Source organism: Aricia agestis, chromosome 12, assembly GCF_905147365.1.
Source record: "Aricia agestis chromosome 12, ilAriAges1.1, whole genome shotgun sequence".
Taxonomy (NCBI): domain Eukaryota; kingdom Metazoa; phylum Arthropoda; class Insecta; order Lepidoptera; family Lycaenidae; genus Aricia; species Aricia agestis.
Window position 1 is genome coordinate 9,815,365 of NC_056417.1, and position 22,209 is coordinate 9,837,573.

The following is a 22,209-nucleotide window of genomic DNA, read 5'->3' on the forward strand; positions in this document are numbered from 1 at the left end:
GTTATGCGTCAGCCGGGTGCCGCTTGGGGATTGATAGGTTAATTGACTAGTGCAATTCGCATTGATGTATCTATTGGTTTAAATCTTTGACTATAGTACCTCGTTTTTGCAGCTTCGTTCTTTATTTCATCCAGAACATTTGCTATCAACTACAAACTAGTACTATTCTCATTTGTGAAAACTTTTCTTGGTGTTTGATCGTAAATTGGATCAAACAAGTAACAACTCTGCATGAATGCATAATTTAGTAGAATCGAGGTAAGTACTTATTTATACTTTTTATTATAACATAATATATTTTGGCGGCAAAAGCTACTGTATCGAACAAATGGCGGATGTACCTGGGGCGTGGTCGAGTAGCGCTCTTCGGCGTTTTATACCTTCTAAGTATACTTCGCGGTTGAACAGACCAGCTGCAAGGGGCACACTGAAAATAAATTAGTTATTAAAAGTTTCACTTTTTTTATGAAATAAGGGGGCAAACGAGCAAACGGGTCACCTGATGGAAAGCAACTTCCGTCGCCCATGGACACTCGCAGCATCAGAAGAGCTGCAGGTGCGTTGCCGGCCTTTTAAGGGGGAATAGGGTAATAGGGGAGGGTAGGGGTGGGAAGGGAAGGGAATAGGGGAGGGTAGTGAAGGGAAAAGGGGAGGGTAGGGAAGGGAATAGGGGAGGGTAGGGAAGGGAATAGGGTAGGGGATTGGGCCTCCGGCAAACTCACTCACTCGGCGTTTTCTGTGAGAACGTGGTATTTCTCCGGTCGAGCCGGCCCATTCGTGCCGAAGCCTGGCTCTCCCACGTAAAAAATTACTAAAAACTATAACGTGTAGTCGCTAGACTACACGAAACCCCGCACATGGTGGGCGGGGCTTTAAACGGGGCCGTGATCACGAACTGCATCGAGTTTATCTCCATACAAATTCTTATAATAATAATTTTATAGCGCATCTACACGTGAAGAGGACTGTCAAAAATTTCCGCATTTACAATCTATATATATAATCTCTCTCTCTATTTATATACTTACACGTCAGTCCCCGGGCGCAGCGGCGCGGAGAACAGCGCCCACACGGGTTTGTGGTCGCTCGTGACCACGGACTGCACCGAGTTGTACGCCAGGCAGCGCAGCACCGCGCCCACCGTCATGGGCGCCGCGCTCAGACGACGTAGACCTAAAACAGTAGAAAATTTTGAAGTCGATATAATAATATGTATTTAAACCATAAAGTTAATATACCTAGTGGAATAGAGAAACAAAGGCCCGAGCAAGAGAGATGTCACTATCAGTAACACTGCGTGGTAAAAAGAGACGTGTGATACATGACAGCAGCACTATTTTTTTGACGTCCAGTCGGCACGTGCCGCACGTTGACAATTTAATCTCATAGAATTTATGTTCAATCATGCTTGTGTAAGTGTATACGTACACATATTTTTTACACAGATGAAAACCGATTTCGGTTTCGTTTGACAGCTCGAGACTGTTGCTCTATTCCACTAGGTATATTAAGTTTATGATTTTAAAAGGGAACTCACTAAACTTATTCTTGTAGGTGTGTCACTAGATGCGTCGAGTCCACACAATGTTTTGCGTTCTTGTTTTGTGCGTTTTGTATCTAGCAATAGTCTGTCAACTGATTCAGACTACACGACAGTCTGAATCAGTTGACAGACAGTCAAGAGCTAGCCAATAAGGAATTTCTCACCTGAAAAGGCGGAGTTGTTGGACGTCATGCCTCGCGCCTTGTACAGTATGCGGTCGGTGTAGGCGGGCGCGCGCTGCTTGCTAGACGTGTCGAACTGCTGGCTGCCCGGGTCGTACTGCAATTATTATTACATTAAATTTTATTTTTATTGTTTTAACCAAACCAATGGAAAACAAACCCAATATTTTGTCGCTTTAAAAATTGTAAAGATAGTAGTAGTAACTCTACGAATAATAAAAACTAAGGAAGAGTAACTGTGACAAAAAAAATTGTCCACGAGTCTACAAAATGTGACCGGAATACATGCATACTTTATGCATGTATTCGGTACACAATTTTCTGTAAATATACAGTGTGTAACAAAAACTAGTGATAATACTTAAGGGTGTGTACATGTTCCTTGTAGAGAGTTCACTGTGAAAGTAGCAGCTCTAAAAGACGAACATTTTTTTTCACTTTTGTATGGGCAAGGGCCCGAGCGTCACGAATTTCCCCATACAAAAGTGAAAAAAAATGTTCGTCTGTCAGAGCTGCTACTTTCACAGTGAACTCTCTACAAGGAACACTTACACACCCTAAAGTATTATCACTTGTTTTTGTTACACCCTGTATAAGTGACAATTAATGTCAACGGGCTTTATTTCGCAAATTTGAGTGCTAGTGTTTCGTTGCTATTGCCACCTTATAAGTGGGGGGGAAGGTGACGGGCGCCTCACGGAAGTCGCGGAAGGCGGCGCCGTCCTCCAGCACGGCGGTCAGCTGGTCCGTGTGCAGCAGCCCGTGTGGCAGGTGCGGGGGCAGGGGGAACTGGAAACAGTGGCGGCGTTAGAGAGGGCGACCACCCAGGGTGCCGGCTAAAAAGGGGCGCCGAAAATGAGGCGCCGCCCTATTTTTAGCACTACCAGCACGCTGGGCGCCGAAGAAATTTCGCCTAGGGCGCTGGTAGCTAGACTGTAGAAAGATATACATGTAACATAAACAAGTGGGTTACTTTAGACCCTGGGCCACAATACTGCGATGCGATGTCGGAGAGAAAAAATTCATTGGAAATGTCGCTGTCGCGTTGGAAAATTTTACGATGCGTTATGCGGCGTCGTAGATATTTACGATGCGACGCCGCAACGCTGTGTTGTGGCCTGGCCCTTGTGTGTGTGTGTGTCGCTGTATAAAGTTGACTGTAAAAGTAACAGCACTGAAATAGAAACTTAAGACTTCTATATTTTTATGAACAATGTCTCAACATCATGAATTTTCTCATACAAATACATACGGCGGAATGAGTGCAAATGTTTTGTTATGTTACTATTCCATAAAAGATTTCGTTCAAAGCTTGCGAAAGAAGATCCCTTTTTTAATTTTATGTTCCCCCGTACTGTTTGTACAGGTAACGAAGATCCCTCTTTATTAACAGTACCTGGATGACCGAGCTTTGCTCGGTATAGCAAACTCTCATTGACTTCGTGTTACTTAAAAACGCCATCTACTGGTCGTTAAAACAATTAGTTGCCAACAAAATAGTATTATTATTCGCCAATAGATGTCAGGAAGAGTCATATTTTTCAGTTTATATATATATATTTAAATCGCCGAAGACTTGTTGCGTCTTTTCAAAGTCGAACCCTATGGCGTCTACCATTCCCAATGACTTTTTAATTGTTATTCGTGCGAATATAGTTACATTGCTGTCATGTGAATTCTATTGTCGACTAGAAATTTTGTTTACGTACGAAAATTAGATATTCAATTTCAAATAATTCTCGCTGGTTTTTTGCTTCCGTTCTCGATGGAAATCATGTGACACATTGTATATTTTTGTATTCGTTCCATGCATTTAATCGTTTTTCCTACATCCATTTAAATGTATGGTTATATTGATACCGTATATTGTACTATATTAATTCCATGCATTCTACTAATTAAATGACTCCTTACTATATTTGAGATTATATCGGTACCGTATATTATTTTTTTATGTACGCCATAAACTGTTGAGTTTGTTGCTTCCTCCTAACCTTATATGTTATATCGATACATACATAGGTACCTATATAATAGATCCCAATAAATTCATTGCGTGATGTGGTCTCTGTCTACCCCAATGAGGGACAGGAGTGACGATATGTATGTATAAATAGAGAATCATCCCCCTTTATGAAGTCGATTAAAATGAAATACTTATTTCTATAACTTGGAGTACATAACAGACATTAAAAACAAGTTATCCCTATATTACATAGATTAATTAAATTTTAAATTATAATCAGGTAAGTCCGCTAGGCTAACTAAAAAATATTAAGAATAATTATGATAGATATGATCATTTTATTTATGTGAGCGTGTTTCTTCTGAACTTAAGTATGAACACAAAATAAAACAATTGTTTCGGTAGTAGGTATTTTTAAGTTTTATTGTTTAAAATCAAGTAGGTACAATAATAAACCCATAGTCATAATAAATTAAAAAAATTAAAAAAAATAAAACAAAAATGCTTAGAAAAATATTAACCTGAAGAATCACATATCAGACATACCTATCAGTACAAAGTCTCAAAAAAAGGCCCTTTAGGCGTCGAAAAGAAAAATAAAAACGTTTAAAAAATGATTAACGTACCTATCAAAAATAAGATAAAACAGTCCAAAATCTCAAAAAATTACACAACTACACAAAAATTACACAACAATATATATACTTTGTTTGTAAATTTAAATTATGGTTATTATCTATAATAGTACCTATTATTTCTGTTTATTTGTTTTGTACAAAAAGAAGACGGTATTTGATTATAATACAAGTTCACAATAATAATAAATTTTTTCGTAAGTAGTTGGTTAACGCGCGCGCGTAAGCAAACACGACGCGACGTTGCGTTCTGTGCTGTGATAGTCATAGTCAATCATGGTTGTCGTGATTGATGTAGATCGTTTCGATCGTTTTTTGTATTGTTTATTGTATCTTCTTCTTCCTAGTCGTATCCTCATGGCTGAGGGACGTGACCACCAAAATTTGCTTTTTGGGATAGGGCTCTCCACTTGTCTCTATTTTCGGCCTGATGAAATGCCTCCTGGAACGTGCAGTCAGCAGCCTTGACAATCGCGTCTGTCCATCGTGTAGCCACTCTGCCTCTGCCTCTTTTCCCCTCTAATTGCCTAGCTAGTATGAGACTCTCAAGATTATTAGGCTCCCGGCGGGCTATGTGGCCAAAAAAGGCAAGTGATCGTTGTAGACAAAGCGTGGACAGGGGGGTGGTAATTTTGAGTTGCTGAAGTATAGACGTGTTGGTCCGGTGTGCGGTCCAAGGGATGCCGAGCATTTTACGCCAGCACCACATTTCAAAAGCGTCAATCTTAGCTCGAGTACGTGCTTTTAGTGTCTCGGAGGCATATAAAAATATTGAAAAGATTAGGGAACGCATTAGTGTTATTTTTGTGCTACGATAGATGTTCTTATTCTTCCATATCTTTTCTAAGCGCCCAACCGCAGATTTAGCCATCTGAGCCCGTCGGACAACCTCCCTCTCGCAGTTACCATTGTTGCTAATCAACGATCCCAGGTAGACAAACTCCTCTACGGGTTGGAGATCTTGTAGTAAGGATGTCTTTTGTATTTGGTTCAGCTTATCGACGTACATCAGTTTGGTTTTATTGCGATTGATTTGGAGGCCAAAGTCTCGACTAATCTTTTCGAGCCGCGCTAGAAGTTCAGCAAGTTTCACTTCGCAAGTACTTATAAGCGTGGTGTCGTCAGCGAACCTTAGGTTGTTGAGAAGGTATCCGTTAATTTTAATACTATCCTCCCAATCTTCCAACACTCGACGCATTATATATTCGCCTACGAGGTTGAACAGCTGTGGAGAGAGGATGCAACCCTGTCTGTCACCACGCTCTGTAGCAAACGGCTCTGACAGATCATTGTCTAATCGCACCCTTGATCGACCTTCCAGATAGAGGTTTGGTACCAAAAATATGAGATGATCGGGGACGCCCAACTCTCTCATCACCTCCAGCATTTTGGACCAGACGATGCAGTCAAAGGCCTTAGCGTAATTCACAAAACAGAGTACTATTGGGACATTGAATTCTCTGCTCTTTTCTATCAGCTGACGGATGTTTAGGATTTGTTCTCGGGTACCCCTGCCCTTTACGAATCCCGCCTGCTCTTTGGATATCTGTCTAGTTATATAGTGTGCCAATCTGTTGTTTATAACATGGAGAAGAATCTTACTGGCGTGTGAAATTAGTGAGATGGTCCGATAATTTCCACACTTTTTAGTCGACCCTTTCTTATGTAGTGGTATCACGAGAGATTCTGTCCAATCGTCTGGCCACTGTCCTGTTCTCCATACTTTAAGACATATTGAATGCATTACTCTGATTCCAGACTTACCCAAGCTCTTAAGCACTTGTGCCTGTATACCATCTCCACCGCAAGCTTTTGTTTTGAGCTTATTTATAGCTGCTTCTACTTCATGGAGAACGATGTCGGGTTCTTTATCTGTAAAATCTAATCTAGTGTCAGGTTCATCAGCGTCATATTTGTACAGGTCTTGGCAGTAGTTCCTCCATCTTGTCATCACTTGGTTCTTGTCTAAAATCAGGTTACCCTTTTCATCTTCTATGTTTCAAGATTTTGATTTTCGTTCTCGTGAGAGAATTTTTACCTTTTGGAACATGTCTCTTGGATGTAGGATATCAGAGTGTGTTTGTATATCTCTACATATAGAATTGATATATGCATTCTTGTCATGTCTACAGAGACGCTGTACTAGTGAGTCAAGTTCAGAGTATCGCTGTTGTTCTTCCTTTGAACGAATTCCTCCAGTCTTTAGAGCCTTTCTTTGTGCGATTGCCTCCCAAGTGGTCATCCACTCAGATCTAGGGTGTTTTACTTTCCGTCCATTTGTGATTGTTCTAGTTGTCTCTTCTAATGCGGCCTTAAGCTAATTCCATGATGTATTGGCTGAGTCAAATGGGCAATACGTTTCACTGTCCAGTCGAGTTTGTAGTGTGTCCTCAAAAGCTTTCGCTTCTTGTGTTAGAAGAATATTTTTGGATGGTGGAGGCTTTGAAACTACTTTGAGGCGGACTCTGTATTGAGCTATTAACAGCTGATGGTCGCTGCCACAATCTGCACCCGGAAAAGTCTTTGAGAGAGTTATGCACGACTTCCATCTGCTGCTGATTAATATGAAGTCAATCTGATTTTTATGACCTGTTGGCGATCGCCATGTCCATAAGCGTCTTGGATGTTGTTTATATGCCGTGTTAGTTACGAATAGTCCTTTTTCAATGCAAAACTCTAACAACATCTCACCTCGACTGTTGCGGGCTCCTAAGCCGTATTCCCCAATAACATTCCTTAGGTGTTGATCATTATCAGTGTGCCCTATCTTAGCATTAAAGTTTCCCAGGATGATAGTACATTACTTCTTTGGTAACGCTTTGCAGGTTAATTCTAGCTCGTGGTAAAATTCCTCCATCTCTTCTTCGGTGGCTGCAGTGGTCGGCGCATAGACCTGTACAAAGTTAATTGGGTGTGGATGGGCTGAAATTTTTAAGGATATAATTCTATTGTTGATGGTATTATCCCCAATACCTTGTCTCGTAGCCAGCTAGCAACTATGAAGCCCACACCACTAAAACTATTGTCTTGCCTGTCAGAGTAGATTACTATATTTCCTTCAGGTGTGATGTGGTATCCGTTATCTTAAACATGGGTCTCACTCAATCCTAGTATAGCCAGATTATAGCGCTCCATCTCCGCTTCAACAACTTCGATTTTTCCTGGCCTTAAAAGTCCACGGACATTCCAGGTTCCTATTGTTATTGCCCTTCCCTTGGGTGTTAGTTTGCTAGAGTAAGATGTTATGTTTCCAACTGCAGCCGGTAGCCAATTTCACACCAGTCGGCCCGGAACCAAGCTGGCGCCGAGCGTTAGTCGGGTCGCATGACATCATATTATCTCTGGTGGCGTTCTTAATCATGGTGGTTTTCTTGGGATTATAGTCGCGGTAGTTTCCCGTTGCTTTCCGCGCTAGACTTTTTGAGGGTATTTAGTCCTCAAGGCCACTACTGCCTAGGAGTCAAGTTATCATATCCGCCGCCTGAGACTTGGCGTTGTTACTCGTTTAGCACCACCCGGGGGACACGTGTAGGGTAGTAAAAGGTAATTCCTACGGACGCGAGTAACCACCGCCCCCGTTTATTGTATCAAGTTTGATTAATTTTAAACATTGATTTGATTTGTAATCTAATTTTAATTGCCTGAAATGTAAAATCAGCGATATGCGATCAGTAGTTGGGAAAGGGTCCGGTGGCTTTAACACAGGTTATACTGTAACCTAGCTAAGCTGCCGGTTGCGATCTTAACATTCTAATATAAAAAACCATTGAAAATAAAATAATTTGCATGTTGTAATTGTCTAGATTAAGGTTTTTATGTTATCGAGCTGAATAAAAGTACATTATTATTATTATAAGTATGCCATCACAGTTACTATAAATCTTGTCAAGAGTGTCGATTTATGAATGAACAAAGTCAAGATTTAAAAAAAATCTCAGAACACTGTACAGTGTACAGCCTAGCCCATGACCCGGTAACCACTTGACGTTGAGTTATTTGGGCTATTTTCTCATTACCGTGGCTTTCTAATAGCGAAAGAATTATTTAAATTGGTTCAGTAGTCTCGTAACTCGTAAGTTAAATAGTAATAAGCAAACGATTAAATATTTCGTCTCTACAATATTAGTAAGTATAGATATTTAAAAATACATTAGTCTCAACCCAATTCGCAGTCTAAACTCACTCACTGATGGGCTTTTGTTTAAAATATACAATAGGTAAGTACTTATCAAAGAAAATCATATACGTAGGTATGTAGGTAGGGACATAGTAGTTAATACAATCGATTCAAAATACTTTTAGACAGGTAAGTATATAAACAGTTCAACAACAAACAGGACACTGGACGTCAGGATAATGATCGTAAATTGCATATTTATTTGTAAATAAATATGCTGCACCAGAAAAATGAAGATTTATAAAGCGATTTTATGTTCTTTCGTTTCATAGGTAGAACAAAATTATTTGTAATAATATTGATATTATTCTTGGTCGTTGCACCACAGTTAAAACTTTTTTTTTGTATTACAAAATGGGTCGACTGCCAAGGCCATTTTATTTTGTCTTTAAAATAGTTTTTAAAATCACTTCTTTTAAAAAAAAAAAACGATCTACATCAATCACGACAACCATTGACACGACAATCTAACACTGAAAGAATTTTTCAAATCGGACCAGTAGTTCCTGAGATAAGCGCGTTCAAATAAGCCCTTTCAAATAATTTCCCTCCGTTTTTTCCACATTTTCCTCTATTTCTTCGTTTCTTTTATTCTTAGCGTGATAAAATATTGCTTATAGCCTTCCTCGATAAATGGGCTGTCTAACACTGAAAGAATTTTTCAAATCGGACTAGTAGTCTCTGAGATTAACGCGTTCAAACAAACAAACAACCTCTCCTGCTTTATAATATTGAAGTGTAGATAACATTTTTACTGCTTTTCTTACTATTCTACTACTATTTTTCGAAAATGTGTCAAATAACTACCTAATTGTAATATCGACATTGCATCGATTCGATATATTTGTTCCTGTTTTCCTGAAATACAGTTACAGATTTAATCATTATTCTGAATGATCGTCATTATGTTTTTAGGGCTATTCAGGAAAAAGACGTTCAGGAAAATGAGGAATTCACTAAATTCGTTTATAATTAAGTATATATATAAAGAAAATTATTAAGAACTTAGAAATGTTGCGGGCCTTTATAACTTGGTATAAAAAAAGTAGTGAAAAACAGACAAATGTTGGCACAGTCGAGAAATGTAAATGACGTCTTATTTGGAAATTTTTGTAGAACGTATTTCAAAGAGAGAGAGAGAGCATAAAACGAAGACCTCTATCCACACCAAAGCACTGCGATCAAATAAAGTGAGCCAGCAGATTTTATCGCAAAATAGGTTTCAACCCGTCACGTTGAGTATATCGGCAAGGCATTCAAAACAAACAATGCGCAGGACAATGACGCGAATTTTATGAACATTTTAAAAATATAATTTTTAGTTATTTAATGTAAGTTGATGTGTTATTTGTTGGTATCGGATTCTTCTCTTCTTTATCTTCAAATCAACATTAAATTTTTAATCCTTTCTAGCTCATTTTTTTTTATAAATAATAAATTGTAAGCGGCAGTATCGAAACGACACGCAAAAATTTCATAATTTGGTACTTTTTTTTATAATAACTTGAAATATTAACTCTACTTTCAAATAGTTTTAGCAGCATTTTTTTAAGTTATTTAGACATTGAAATGTGTAATGTTACATCAAATTTACGAAGGCGTTGTGAACCCAACTTTGAAGACATGAATTTAGTCTCTCTCAAATATTCGCCCCATTACACAATATTTATACCACAAGCGTCATTACGTCCGCGCTGGCCGGCAAAAAATATAAACAAAAACTTGCCCTTGCATGTCGCGTGCGAACTCCGCCCCCGCGTCTCCTCTGGGACGATGTCGTTTTGTGGGACGTAATTAAATCACACATTAGAATTGATAAAAACTTTATTATATACAGGAATCCACATTATCGGCGTGTTATACGTAAACAAAGTATCGAATATACGCCACCGATATACGGCGCACAGTAGCGACCTCCAAAATTCGCGCGCCAAATAGCGGAACTAAGAAATACGCCGAAAAGCACTCCGGTGACAAAACAACGTCCATGCCAATATTTCACCCAGCCATTGTACTAACCTTAACACTACTTCTGGCTGAATTTGAGAGATGGTCAATCTTGCGTCCGTATACAGGATGCAACAAGTCAGTCGGACGCAATATCATCGGTAAAAACCGCCATGTAGGACGCAATATCAACTCCGGGGTGGAAATATATATATATATATATATATATATATATATATATATATATATATATATATATATATATATATATATATATATATATATATATATATATATATATATATATATATATATATATATATATATATATATATATATATATACAAGAATTATTGCTCGTATAAAGATATAAGATACCAATTAAACAGAATATCTTGACAGTTACCTGCGTCTGTTCTATCCACCTCATGACGGCGGCTCGCGGCTCCCCCAGTCTGAAGTTTAGGTCACCACACCAGAACACATAGTCGAAGTTACTCGTCACATCTGAAGTATATAACAGAAAAAATAAAAATAAAATATTCAGATTTCTGTAAACTATGAGTGGTCTTTTAACAAAACTACACCTCAACTTAGTGGAGCTGCCGCGGTGCACGTGCAGTGTATGAATTTCATGTACTTACTTAAGCTGTACACATAGCTAACAAAGAACTGGCCTCAATTTTATCTGTAGGTAATTAGGTATATTTTGATCTGAGTTTTTTAATAATGTGATTGTAACATGATATAGCTTTTAAAATATGCATTATTAATAATATTCACAATATTTTAAGATCATTATAATTCATGACTTATGTAATTAATTAATTACCTTTACTCCTATGTCTACAAGGTAAATTCTTTGGCAAGTCTATTGACCGTATAATTCTTTTGATATCAGACAATCGTTCTTTGACTTTCTCCTGATGGGCAGTGAGATGAGCCGTCACGAAAAGAAACGTAGAACCGAATAATGCGAAGGATATAGCTACGGCCCCTTTCGTTCTAAAGGCCGTCCCGGGTCGCACGGACAGACTAGCGTCTTCGGGGAGCGAGCAAAACCATATCAGGTCTCTTCTTATGAATATTGTGAGGTGAATTGTACCTGGAATGAGATAAAAAGTCTGTTAAGGGCAATAGCAGCTGTATTGATGTGTAAAACATTAGCCAACATAATTTTTTTCAGACTGGTTCCACATTTTTTTGACTATTCAAACTTCAAAGGCAAACTTGCATTGTCTTTGTTGAATTTTCCAAACATTAGCAATTGGCCTTAGGATAAAAGCACCTTTACAAGTTTAATTTTTGCAGCATGTTCTTAATATTTGATTTAAAATATGAGGTCTCATTAAGATTTTTCAAGCTAACGTTAGAGTGAATATCAAAATGACACATGTTATAATACATTACAGCTTTAATAACGCTTAAATGGTTTTGCATGTGTATCAGGTTTATAATGCTCATGTAATTATGACATAATATGAACACGATATGAATAATGCATTATACAATTTAAATATTCATTATGTAATTCTATCTTGTGACTTGTGAGCATATCCTGGATCCTTATGCTGTGAAACGACATAATATTATCTTGATTGTCGCGGCGGAAACCATTGTCGCTATTAATCCAAATCCAAGATCAGACCGATCCAAGTCTCATTTTATATGTCCAAGGCTGTAAAGTGGTTATACTATACATTTCCGAAATGAATATGCCTGTTTTACGGACTCTTAATTTTTATGGGACAGAATATTTTGAATGACCAAGGCCAAGCAGTTAAACTCAAGCTTAATGAATGAATATCTTGTCTAGTAGGTATGAACGGTATTTTTCGTGATAAGTACAATCTTTTCTATATCCTTCCATGGGACTCCAAGTATGACTGTACCAAGTTTCGTCAAAATTGGACTGCCTGTTTGAGCATAACAAGTTAACAAATAATTATAATAAATGATTTGTTAACTTGTTTATTATGTAAAAACTCAAAAATAATAAATTTTTGAGTTCTTACATAATTATGTGTACACATGATTCACTACATTCTAATTGAGATAACTTACCTAAGTAATGAGAATGTAACAAAAGATGTGAAGGTCCCAGTACTTCTTGTATAGTAATCTCCCATTCCATTCTCTCGGAGTAAGACTCCTGAGTGCCTATAGCAAATATGTCTGGTACATGCTTCACTTCATTTGGGAATATAAAATCTGCCAGCTCCCTGCAAAGATAGACAGTTAAGTAAGGGAAGTTAATAAACTACTATGCTCTGTATAAAAAATATTATTCCCTAATGTATTCAGCTTTTGACTCAAAATTTGTATTCTCGTTCTTATAGTAATAACATAAAATAAATATCAAAGGTTACTAAAACAATTTACATACAATTTGACACATTTATTACAGAGAAGGCTTGGCATAGCCTTTTGGCCTTTCAGTTGCACATAGGCTTCCCTTTTCATGACGGAAAAATTACCAGTAAACTTCTTTAGCCTTTCTTTAAAGTAAAATACATACTTTGGTGGAGCTTGGCCGTTCATGTTCCATGTACCAACAAATATTTTAACTTCTCTTTCTGGAAACACATGTTCTAACTCCGCAGCCCCCAGCAGTGAGTGTGACGCTAGTCTTCCATATAAATAATTCCTAAAAAAACAAGTCCTTATTATTTAGGCAATTAATAGGCTTACATGTTGTTTAAAGGTAATGTTAGTGACTGTACATAGTTGCAGAAAAACTCCATGTAACATTTTATTCACAAGATAATTATACTGTCAATCAGCTTAAGTTGAAGATTAGTATGAGTGTTAATGATGTTGAATAATCTTTTAAATTATTCAAAGTTGTATCTGCAATTACTATTCAATTACATTGAAATCAGATAAAATATATCCTTTATGACTTAAGTGTGTTGTATTGCAACATCACTTATCCTTTCAGTCATCTCTAACTTTATACTTTATTCAGAATAAATTTAACCAATAACCAAAAAAAATGTTAAACTTAATGAAATTTTTGCATCATTGCTTTAATTAAGCATAGTTTTGCTGATTAAATTTAATCTTAATAGTATATTTAAATGGATCTTATCGGAATAAAGAACCCAATGAACTAGTCTGAAATGCAACTTTCAAAGATATTTTAGGAGACACACAGAACAGAATATGAGTAGAGCTAACCTCTGCCTAGCCTCTTGTGTGGGTATGAGTCGTAGAACCTGTGCGGCAAGCAGCGAGTTACGGACCAAGCTATCTGTGCTCCCAGCCCTTGAAATAGATCGTGTAATTGTTGATTGCGCCCTATATGGAAAAGCACAAAATGTTATGATGAAATGAGTTTGATGATAGGGTTACCAACCACAACATAAAACAACATAGAATAATTATAAATTTAGATCAGGGATTTTCGAAATATTAACTTTAATCTTAAACATATTATATAATTATTTGGCCTATAACCTTAAACTTACATATGTTTTGTGTCTCATCTATAATAGTCTTAAACATACATGTTTTAAAGCATGGGATATGAATGGAGATGAAATGAGACTTAAATAATTTTATACACAGAATTATTATAGTCAGTCACATATTATATTGTAAAATTTATAAAGATTAATTCCAATAGAGTAGTTAATACATACCTTCTTTTACGATCTAATGAGCTGCTTCTATCACTTTCAGGAGATGAGGAACGAAACAGAGGTTTTGTTTCAGTAGATATCAAATGATCAGCCGACAGTCTTTTTACAAACAACTTACTTTTGGGCTTTATACCCTCAAAAGAACCAGAATGTTCGAAATACTTTTTCGTCTCCTCACTCTTAGGAAAATTCACTGTTACTTTAGGTATGTCGTTGGATTTCGAATGAGAGTTATTCGCTGTGTTGTCACTCAAACTGTTGCTTGAATCATTCGCTGGACTTAAATGACCCGAAGATTCTTCTTTTGACGACTGGCCCTCGAATAAACTCTTCGGTCGGGACCTTCTGAAGAAGGTTTTGCAGCATTTAGCGTTTTTTTCGTCCTCATTCGAGCTCTGATCGATATGTTGATGGGAATTGGCACTGACACGTTCCGAGCTCGAATTGACATGATTCGATTGTTCTGTATTTAGCTCTGAGTTTTGAACACTTTGGGCTAAAAATGGATCAGCAGGAGACATAGGCCGAGATGTGGTTTGACTGAGTTCTTCATTGGAATCAGTATCCACATAGCATCCAACTTTCGGCGATTTTTTCACGAACAGTCGCTTTCGCAGTGATAATTTTTGTTTGGTCCTAGTGGGTGATGTGGTCATCTTCGGTTTTCAATCACTATCACTATTATTTTATGTTACTAATTACATTTTACCTAAATATAGACAACATAACCTAAAAAGATACGATCAATGACATCTTTCAGATGTCATCTCTTGAAAATGTCATAAATTTTTAGATTCGTTCAAAAATCTCACGATTAAAAAAGTAAAAAAAAAATTAATAAAACCAATTATTAGATTTCTAGGAAAAATAAAATGACTTGTTTCTGTTTATCAGTGCTTGTGGTGAGCTTGTGTTATTAAACATCTGTTACTATGACAACACCTATAGAAAAACTGGGAAAAACCGAAACACAAACTCACACTGTTGACTGTGCACCAAGTTTGCGAACATCATTCGTGGGACAACTTATTGTAGCACTGAAATAACACACTATTGATATATTACAGCGCAGGGGTCATCAATTAGTTTCGCTTGGGGTGAGGGGTCCGTTTTAAGACATGAAATGACCTTCGCGGTCCACACATTTTATAAAAAAAAAGTAAATAAAGGTAATTACAGAAATTACAAAGGTATTTTTCTAGATATTTTTGTAGCTAATTTTCTCTTTAAAGTTTGGAGTGAAATATTGGTGCAAGCTTTAGATATTGACACTAAATCCTAGAGATGTTAAAGTCTTTTAAGATGTACGAAGATGATCTTCGAGCATGCTTGGTCCGCACACAATGGGTCGGCGTGCGGCGGTCCGGATGCGGAACGCGGTCCGCCATTTGGTGAACCCTGTTACAGCGTGTTATTTCAGTGCTTTATTACGACAGAAATAGCTTAATATAATAGTAGTAAAAGTAGGTATTTATTAAATATTTTTAAATAAACAACCACATGCAAAACACTAATGAAAACAATAGAGTTAAATTGATTTTTACGTTCACTGCATTTCCAGTACCCGGAACCAATAAGTTTATACCGTTGTATTCCGGAGTTGGTGAGAGGCTTCCACCAGTCACCGACTGGATACCGTCCCCTGAAAACGTGACAAGATCTTAGGATCCGGACCTACTTAGAAAATAAATAAAACAAAATATTATTGTATACTAATTATTAATATTATAATATCTTCAATAAAAAAAATAAACAATATGTCTGTGGACGCTCTACATCACAGATATAGTTCCCAAACGACGAGCAATGCTCGTCTTTCGAAAGTCTGTTCTTTAGTCTGCTATCGGAATCGGACGTCAATCGGAATTTTAAAAATGCCTAAATGCTCAAAAGTGCCGTATTGAGCTGTAGAAATTCAAATAGAAACGTTGAACTCTAGTTCAACGTTTCTATTATATTTGATTTCTACTGCGTCAAAATTAGGTTATCAAGCGGGAACCACACATTTTTCCGGGATAAAAAATATCCTATGTCCTTTCCCAGGACAGGACTCAAGGTATCATGCCAAACTTCAGCACAATCGGTTCACCTGTTTCAACGTGAAGAGGTAACAGACAGACAGACACACTTTCGCATTTATAATAATTAGTATGGATCAGGGGCGGATCTACTATAAGGCTTTTTGGGCTGCAGCCCAGGGCCCCGCGAATACAGAGGGCCCCCAACCGAACTGAAACCAATAGACGATATTGTCAATAATAAAAATGATCCAGAATTAAAAAAAAGTCCAATCATAAGGTTGGCGCATTATCCAAATGCCGTAGACGAATATTTAGTGAATGAGTGCATTCAGTTCAAAAATCTTACTTACTGCAGTCTAAGACGGAGTCTCACCTCTTGCAGTGAAATTTTTTGGCTAATTTAGGAAAAGAAACTTGTTGATGTTTTCTCAAACTGCTATACCATCTTCACCGAATCACCGATCACTAGCTGTAAAGCACAGCCATAGAGAAATATAATACACGGGGAGCAGAGCATTCTTTCTCCAGTATGTCGTATATAGAAAACAAATAGGTACAGGACAACAATGTCATCATTAATTATCAGTTTTTTCGATAAATTTTGATTTAACAAAGGACCTACAGTGAGATGACCAATTATAAGAATTTGCAGTTTGTTAGTTTGATCTATTTAATCTCAGGAACTACTGGTCTGATTTTAAAATTCTTTCAGTGTTAGATAGTCCACTTATCGAGAAAGGCTATATTTTATCACGCTACGACTAGGAGCGAAGACATAGAGGAAAATATGTAAAAAACGGGGAGAAATTATTTGATAGGGCTTATTTGAACGCGCTAATCTCAGGAACTACTGGTCCGATTTGAAAAATCCTTTCAGTGTTGGATAGACCATTTATCGAGAAAGGCTATAAGCTATATTTTGTTACACTAAGACTGATAGGAGCGAAGAAATAGAGGAAATTATGGAAAGACGGGAGAAATTATTTGAAAGGGCTTATCTCACGAACTACTTGAGCAGCAATTTTCTGTTATTTGGCACAGATAAGAAGTAGACCACGTGAAGGATCATAGGCTATTTTTTGTGGACTAATTTGTCTGTGAAATATCTAATTAACATAACCATTTATAACCCATACTAGACGTTCCGCGGGGCTTTGCCCGCCTAAATTAGATATTTCACAGAAAAATTCGTTCACAAAAAAAGCCTATGATCTTTTACATAGTCTACTTCTCTATAAAATACTCTAGTAGTTCGTGAGATAAGCCCTTTCAAATAATTTCCCCCGTTTTTTCCACATTTTCCCCATTTCTTCCGTCTTACTAGTTTTAGCGTGATAAAATATAGTCTATAGCCTTCCTCTATAACTGGGCTATCTAGCACTGAAAGAATTTCTTAAATCAGACCAGTAGTTCCTGAGATTAGCGCGTTCAAATAAGCCCTTTCAAATAATTTCCCCCGGTTTTTTCCACATTTTTCTCTATTTCTTCGCTCCTATTAGTAGTATCGTGATAAAATATAGATTATTGCCTTCAGAAAAATACAGAAAACAGTTTCTTGTCAAAATAGCAATTAGTTGAGTAATTATAGGTAGAAGGGCCCCTAAGCAGTATTAGCCCAGGGCCCCACAAATTCAAGATCCGCCCCTGGTATGGATGATAACAATGATAGCTACAGTCTACTCTATTCATGCGCTAGTGAAAAATTCAAGTAGGGAGTAAGTAAGTTGCAGGATAAATAAAATGAGAATTCTTACCAACATTACAAAGGTCAGTAGTGCAGGCTCTGTAGTAAGTCATGAATGTGGGATCAACGACCTCATGATTGAGAAAGTCTGGTACTTCCTCGCAGCCTCTCGTAAAACTTGCTACCACACCAACAGGGTCCTAAAAATATAAAATACTTATATCATCATCCTAATCGGTGACGAAAATTTTTCTGTATTCTTGGTACAGAAAATCGAAGGAAAAAATAGGTACCTACTTAACATGTTTAGTTAACAAGTAAGTATGTTCCATTATTTAAATAATTAATTAAGAATAATAGAACCAAATGCACATAGACCGTATCTCCTTTCATTTCCCTTGTAGCAATGCAATAGACGCCAGGAATTTTAGTAGGTATAGTCTGTTAAGAAAGTGAAGAAATTAAAAAGTGGCAACATCATAGTGTCATCCCTTTCCAAGAAAAAAAAGGGATGACACTACCAGAGACACTACGATGTTGCCACTTTTTAATAAAATTCTTGGTGTCTGAGTAATAAACTTAAGAAGTATTCCTGGTAGCTGAGTATTACTAGTAAGTAATACTCAGCCCCGAATTTATAAATAAGCCGTATAGGCCGCGGCAGCGTCTATAGCCCCCGACAGATTACGTACATGGGGCGACGGAAATAAAGTGGCCTACACTCATAAAAAGTATGAATTCGGCACTGGTCACTGGTGATACTCAAGCACTTATTCCACTTATCCTACTTAGGAAGTCCTAGCTAAGATCCTAAAAAATTTTGTCAAGTGGAATAACATTTAGAAAGCTAGGATCCTAGCTAGGATCCTAAATCGGAAAAAAATGTGGCTCCTGAATGACTAAATCAGTGTTGCCAGATGGTTTCAACCTTTTATCTGTAGTGGGAACTGCTAAATCTGTATTAAAGTCAATTTATATTATGTTATAAGATCTGGAATCCTAGGTACTTTCTTAAGTCTGCTGGTTCCAAGTAGTTCAGAAAGTTCATAATTCATAATTTTACGTGGAGCAAAAATTCTTTCAACCACCTTTTTCGCCTTTTATTTATTTTTATTTTCATTGAGCCAACAGCTAAGCCTATGAGAAGACCAATTTTGTGTTGCTTTGATAGAACTGGAGCCATTAAGAAGACTTCTGACCAAAATGACAACTGATTTAGTCACTAAATTAGGACAAGTGGAATAAGAAGCGAACTAATTAGTCTCCTATGTAAGATCTTAGCTAGGACTTGTAAATAGGACAAGTGGTATAAGCGCTTAAGGCCGGTATAAATAGTCAGTACTCAAAATGCATCTCGATCTCAAGACACGGTTCAGGCTCTGTGATTGGCTGTAAAAATTTGGACCAATCATAGAGGCGAACCGCGTCTTGAGACCGAGATGCATCTTGAGTACTGACTATTTATACCGGCCTAAGAAAGATGGATCGTGATACTATAATTAATATCTGATCGTTTGTTTCAAAAGTACTTAAGAGTTAAGTACTCTATTTTCCCCCTTATTCAAATGAAACTTTGGTCACATTCTTCTTTATAAGTAAGTACATCTTATAACTCCAGTCTCCACAAACCTTACCTGAAATTCCTGTCTCAATATTGTGCAATAAGTGAATGGGCAGGCCACGGTCGGTGTGTCATCAGTGATGGTGAGGCAGGACCTGTCAGTGTCCACGGACGAGAACCCGCAGGCGTAGCACCGCAGCTGACCTGAAAACCACCGCGGTGGTAGGTTAGTAGGTTGGCCAGTATCACTGGTTTCGGCACCGAATGGAGAATCCGTAATGGTCACGTTAGTTATAGCCTATAACTATTTATAGGCCACCGTGGCCTAGGGGCGACGGCCTCATAGGGGGCGGGTAGAGACTAAGCTCTACATAATAATATGCGATAACCAAAACTGTTCAACTTTTAATACTTTGTACGCATGTACGTACGTACACCTACGTCATACTGCATACATAATATTACTTTTGCGACCTTCTCTTTCTAATCTATATAAGTAATATTATGTGTTTTTAAACATTACTAATTTATTGCCATAACATTTTTATGTAGCTCTACTTAAACTGATTTACTTACCCGCTATTCTTTGCACGACACAAAACAGAAGAAATAAAACAATTTTCACTTCCATTTTCAAAACATGAACTAATCAATTGTATTTCATTGAATATAATAAAAATAATACGATACATTTATCTTATCGTTGTATCTAAATTAGTTATTATCGCAAATCAGAACATTGATAATAATTTGAATCCTTTAATGTCGGCTGTACACTCTCGCCGAGACACAGCGAGGCGGCCGGAGTGCGAGAGTGTAAATGGGTGCGCTCGCCTCGTCTCGCCTGTCTCGGACCCTCTCGGTCCGGTGTCGGTATTTGCGTTCGAGACAAAGGGTCTCGCGAGGAAAGCTAGCGCATTACTGTACACTCTCGCGTTTTTCACTACTAGTCGCGCCGCTAGACAGTGCAGAACAGAAAAATAACAATAATAAACGTCATTATCAGTCATTATCTGTGAGAAATAAAATTAAATATGAATACAGATCTTTGGATTACAATGATATCTTTCGATGCATAGAGAAAAATAATGGTCCGTCTTCTCTGAGTTCATAACTGCAATTGAACTAAGCGAGAATGTACATGATCGCACTCGGACAAGGGGCTCTCGTACGAGACTCTCGCCCGAGAGCTCTCGGCGAGAGTGTACAGCCGACATTATACTTACTTAGTGCACTTCCTTTGAAGTAGTTTGTACAGGTAAGTACCTACTACCTACTTACGATTGAAGGCTAAGTAAAGCAGCTGCATAGTAGTACCTACTCCACAATCCACATCACTACAGTCGGTTTTGCTGTGGAGGCTTTATCTTCCACTTATGATTATTGTTGTATTGTTAACGACAGAGCTACTTGCAGTCCCGGATTTATAAATAGGCCGTATAGGCCACGGCCAAGGGGCGGTAGCGTCCTTGGCGCAGCGTCCATGGAATATCGACAGATTTCATACATTGGGGCGGCGGAAATAAATGGCCTACTCTCATGAAATTTTAATATAAATTCGGCACTGGCTAAATTGTGTTTGTGGCCCGAATAATATTAAGGAAGGTTGAGTACCACTGCTATAAAGAGTCTTCAGTTGTAGTGTCCGTCTTTGTTTAACCGTATAATGACAGTTGCGGGCGACAGATGGCGGCTCCAGTGGGGGCAGTGGCCGTCGTTTATCACCGCTATCTGAATAATCGATTACAGCAATTACCATTGCCCTAACGGCATCGCATTGCTTACTCCCATCGCCTGGACTTTAAAACCTACATAGGTAGTTCTTTACCTAACAACGAAGCCAAAAAGTGTGAATGTATTTGCCAAAATACTTTTGTAACAGCCAAAAACGAGCAGGCGGATCGCCACGCCGACAGCAGTGGAGTTACAAATACCAACACATTTGGGGCTGGCTCTCTTGGGTTATTTTTACTGTTTTCTGGTTATAGTAGGTAAAATATAGAAAAAGAAACGTTAACTTGTTTCTTGCTTACGAAAGGTAACATAATAATATTATATTATATACCATGTAATTTGTTATTATGATGGTCCTGTAGATACCTAATAGGCAAATAAATAGTATAGGATGATGAAATAATGGCTCCATGATAGGCATATAAGATTCATATTAATTAGTATGTAATATTATATTACTTAGGTTGGGTTGCACCAGAGGCGTGGTTAAAGTTAAAGTTAAAGTTAAAGTTATGGGTATAGTTAAATATGGCGTCCTTTAGCTTTAACTTTAACCTTAACTTTAACCGAAGAAATTCACAGATGTCTGTTGCGTTTATTTTTTTTTATTAGAGCTACAGGTAACGGGATTGAGGGTATAAAAATTGAATTATCCGTAAAAATCGACAGGAAAAATATAGCACTGTAAAACATAGTAAATTTTCAGATATACGTATGAGCGGAGGTTAAACAAGGCGTCCTTGGACGCCATATTTAACTTTAACCAAAGATTTTACATTTTGCACTGTAGTTATAGTTAAAGTTATAGTTAAAGTAAGTTGGTGCAAGCCAACCTTCATTGGTATCTTACTAAATACTATTAACAGAAGTGGTAAGCGCAAAGTTAAAATTGCAGTCACGAATTTTCATAATAACAATTTTATTTACCACACTGTACTTCTACATAGATGTAGTATAAAAACCACTATGTGAAAAGCCCTCTATCAACAGACAGCCTGGCTGCAGTGCTAGACCACACGGCTACTAGTTTTGCAACTATCGACTATTGAGGAAAATTGTAAACAAGCCTACAAGGTATCAGTGCATAAGTAGCGACTTGCAACAACTTTCATCAT

The 22,209-nt window shown here is 37.6% G+C and overlaps 2 protein-coding genes across 4 annotated transcripts; both read right to left on the bottom strand.

The window, feature by feature from the left end:
- LOC121732567 (inositol polyphosphate 5-phosphatase E) lies at window positions 1–14,823 on the bottom strand. Of its 3 annotated transcripts, none has more exons than XM_042122496.1 (10): window positions 14,095–14,823; window positions 13,631–13,717; window positions 12,969–13,097; window positions 12,515–12,672; window positions 11,283–11,555; window positions 10,857–10,957; window positions 2,389–2,514; window positions 1,708–1,822; window positions 1,029–1,173; window positions 1–427 (listed from the first exon to the last, which is right to left on the bottom strand). In XM_042122496.1, the coding sequence occupies exons 1-10, from the start codon at window positions 14,748–14,750 to the stop codon at window positions 313–315; spliced, it is 1,905 nt and encodes a 634-aa protein (XP_041978430.1). In that variant the 5' UTR covers window positions 14,751–14,823; the 3' UTR covers window positions 1–312. The 3 variants fall into 3 exon arrangements, with proteins under 3 accessions (XP_041978430.1, XP_041978429.1, XP_041978431.1); XM_042122495.1 differs by having other exon boundaries at window positions 13,631–13,750; XM_042122497.1 differs by lacking the exon at window positions 13,631–13,717.
- A 720-nt stretch (window positions 14,824–15,543) lies between these two features.
- LOC121732569 lies at window positions 15,544–20,026 on the bottom strand. The gene is made up of 4 exons (XM_042122498.1): window positions 19,937–20,026; window positions 19,434–19,564; window positions 17,870–17,999; window positions 15,544–15,736 (listed from the first exon to the last, which is right to left on the bottom strand). Exons 1-4 carry the CDS (start codon window positions 19,989–19,991, stop codon window positions 15,579–15,581), a joined length of 474 nt encoding a protein of 157 aa, XP_041978432.1. The 5' UTR covers window positions 19,992–20,026; the 3' UTR covers window positions 15,544–15,578.
- Window positions 20,027–22,209: the final 2,183 nt, after the last annotated feature.

Coding starts and splice junctions, on each gene's coding strand:
- LOC121732569 (XM_042122498.1), bottom strand. CDS start 19,991: ATGGAAGTGAAAATTGTTTTATTTCTTCTGTTTTGTGTCGTGCAAAGA. Junction 19,565..19,936: donor TGTCGTGCAAAGAATAGCGG/GTAAGTAAATCA, acceptor GGTGGTTTTCAG/GTCAGCTGCGGTGCTACGCC. Junction 15,737..17,869: donor TACTGACCTTTGTAATGTTG/GTAAGAATTCTC, acceptor TCACGTTTTCAG/GGGACGGTATCCAGTCGGTG.
- LOC121732567 (XM_042122495.1), bottom strand. CDS start 14,750: ATGACCACATCACCCACTAGGACCAAACAAAAATTATCACTGCGAAAG. Junction 13,751..14,094: donor TCATTAGATCGTAAAAGAAG/GTATGTATTAAC, acceptor TTTTCCATATAG/GGCGCAATCAACAATTACAC. Junction 1,823..2,388: donor CCTTCCCCCCCACTTATAAG/GTGGCAATAGCA, acceptor TAATAATTGCAG/TACGACCCGGGCAGCCAGCA.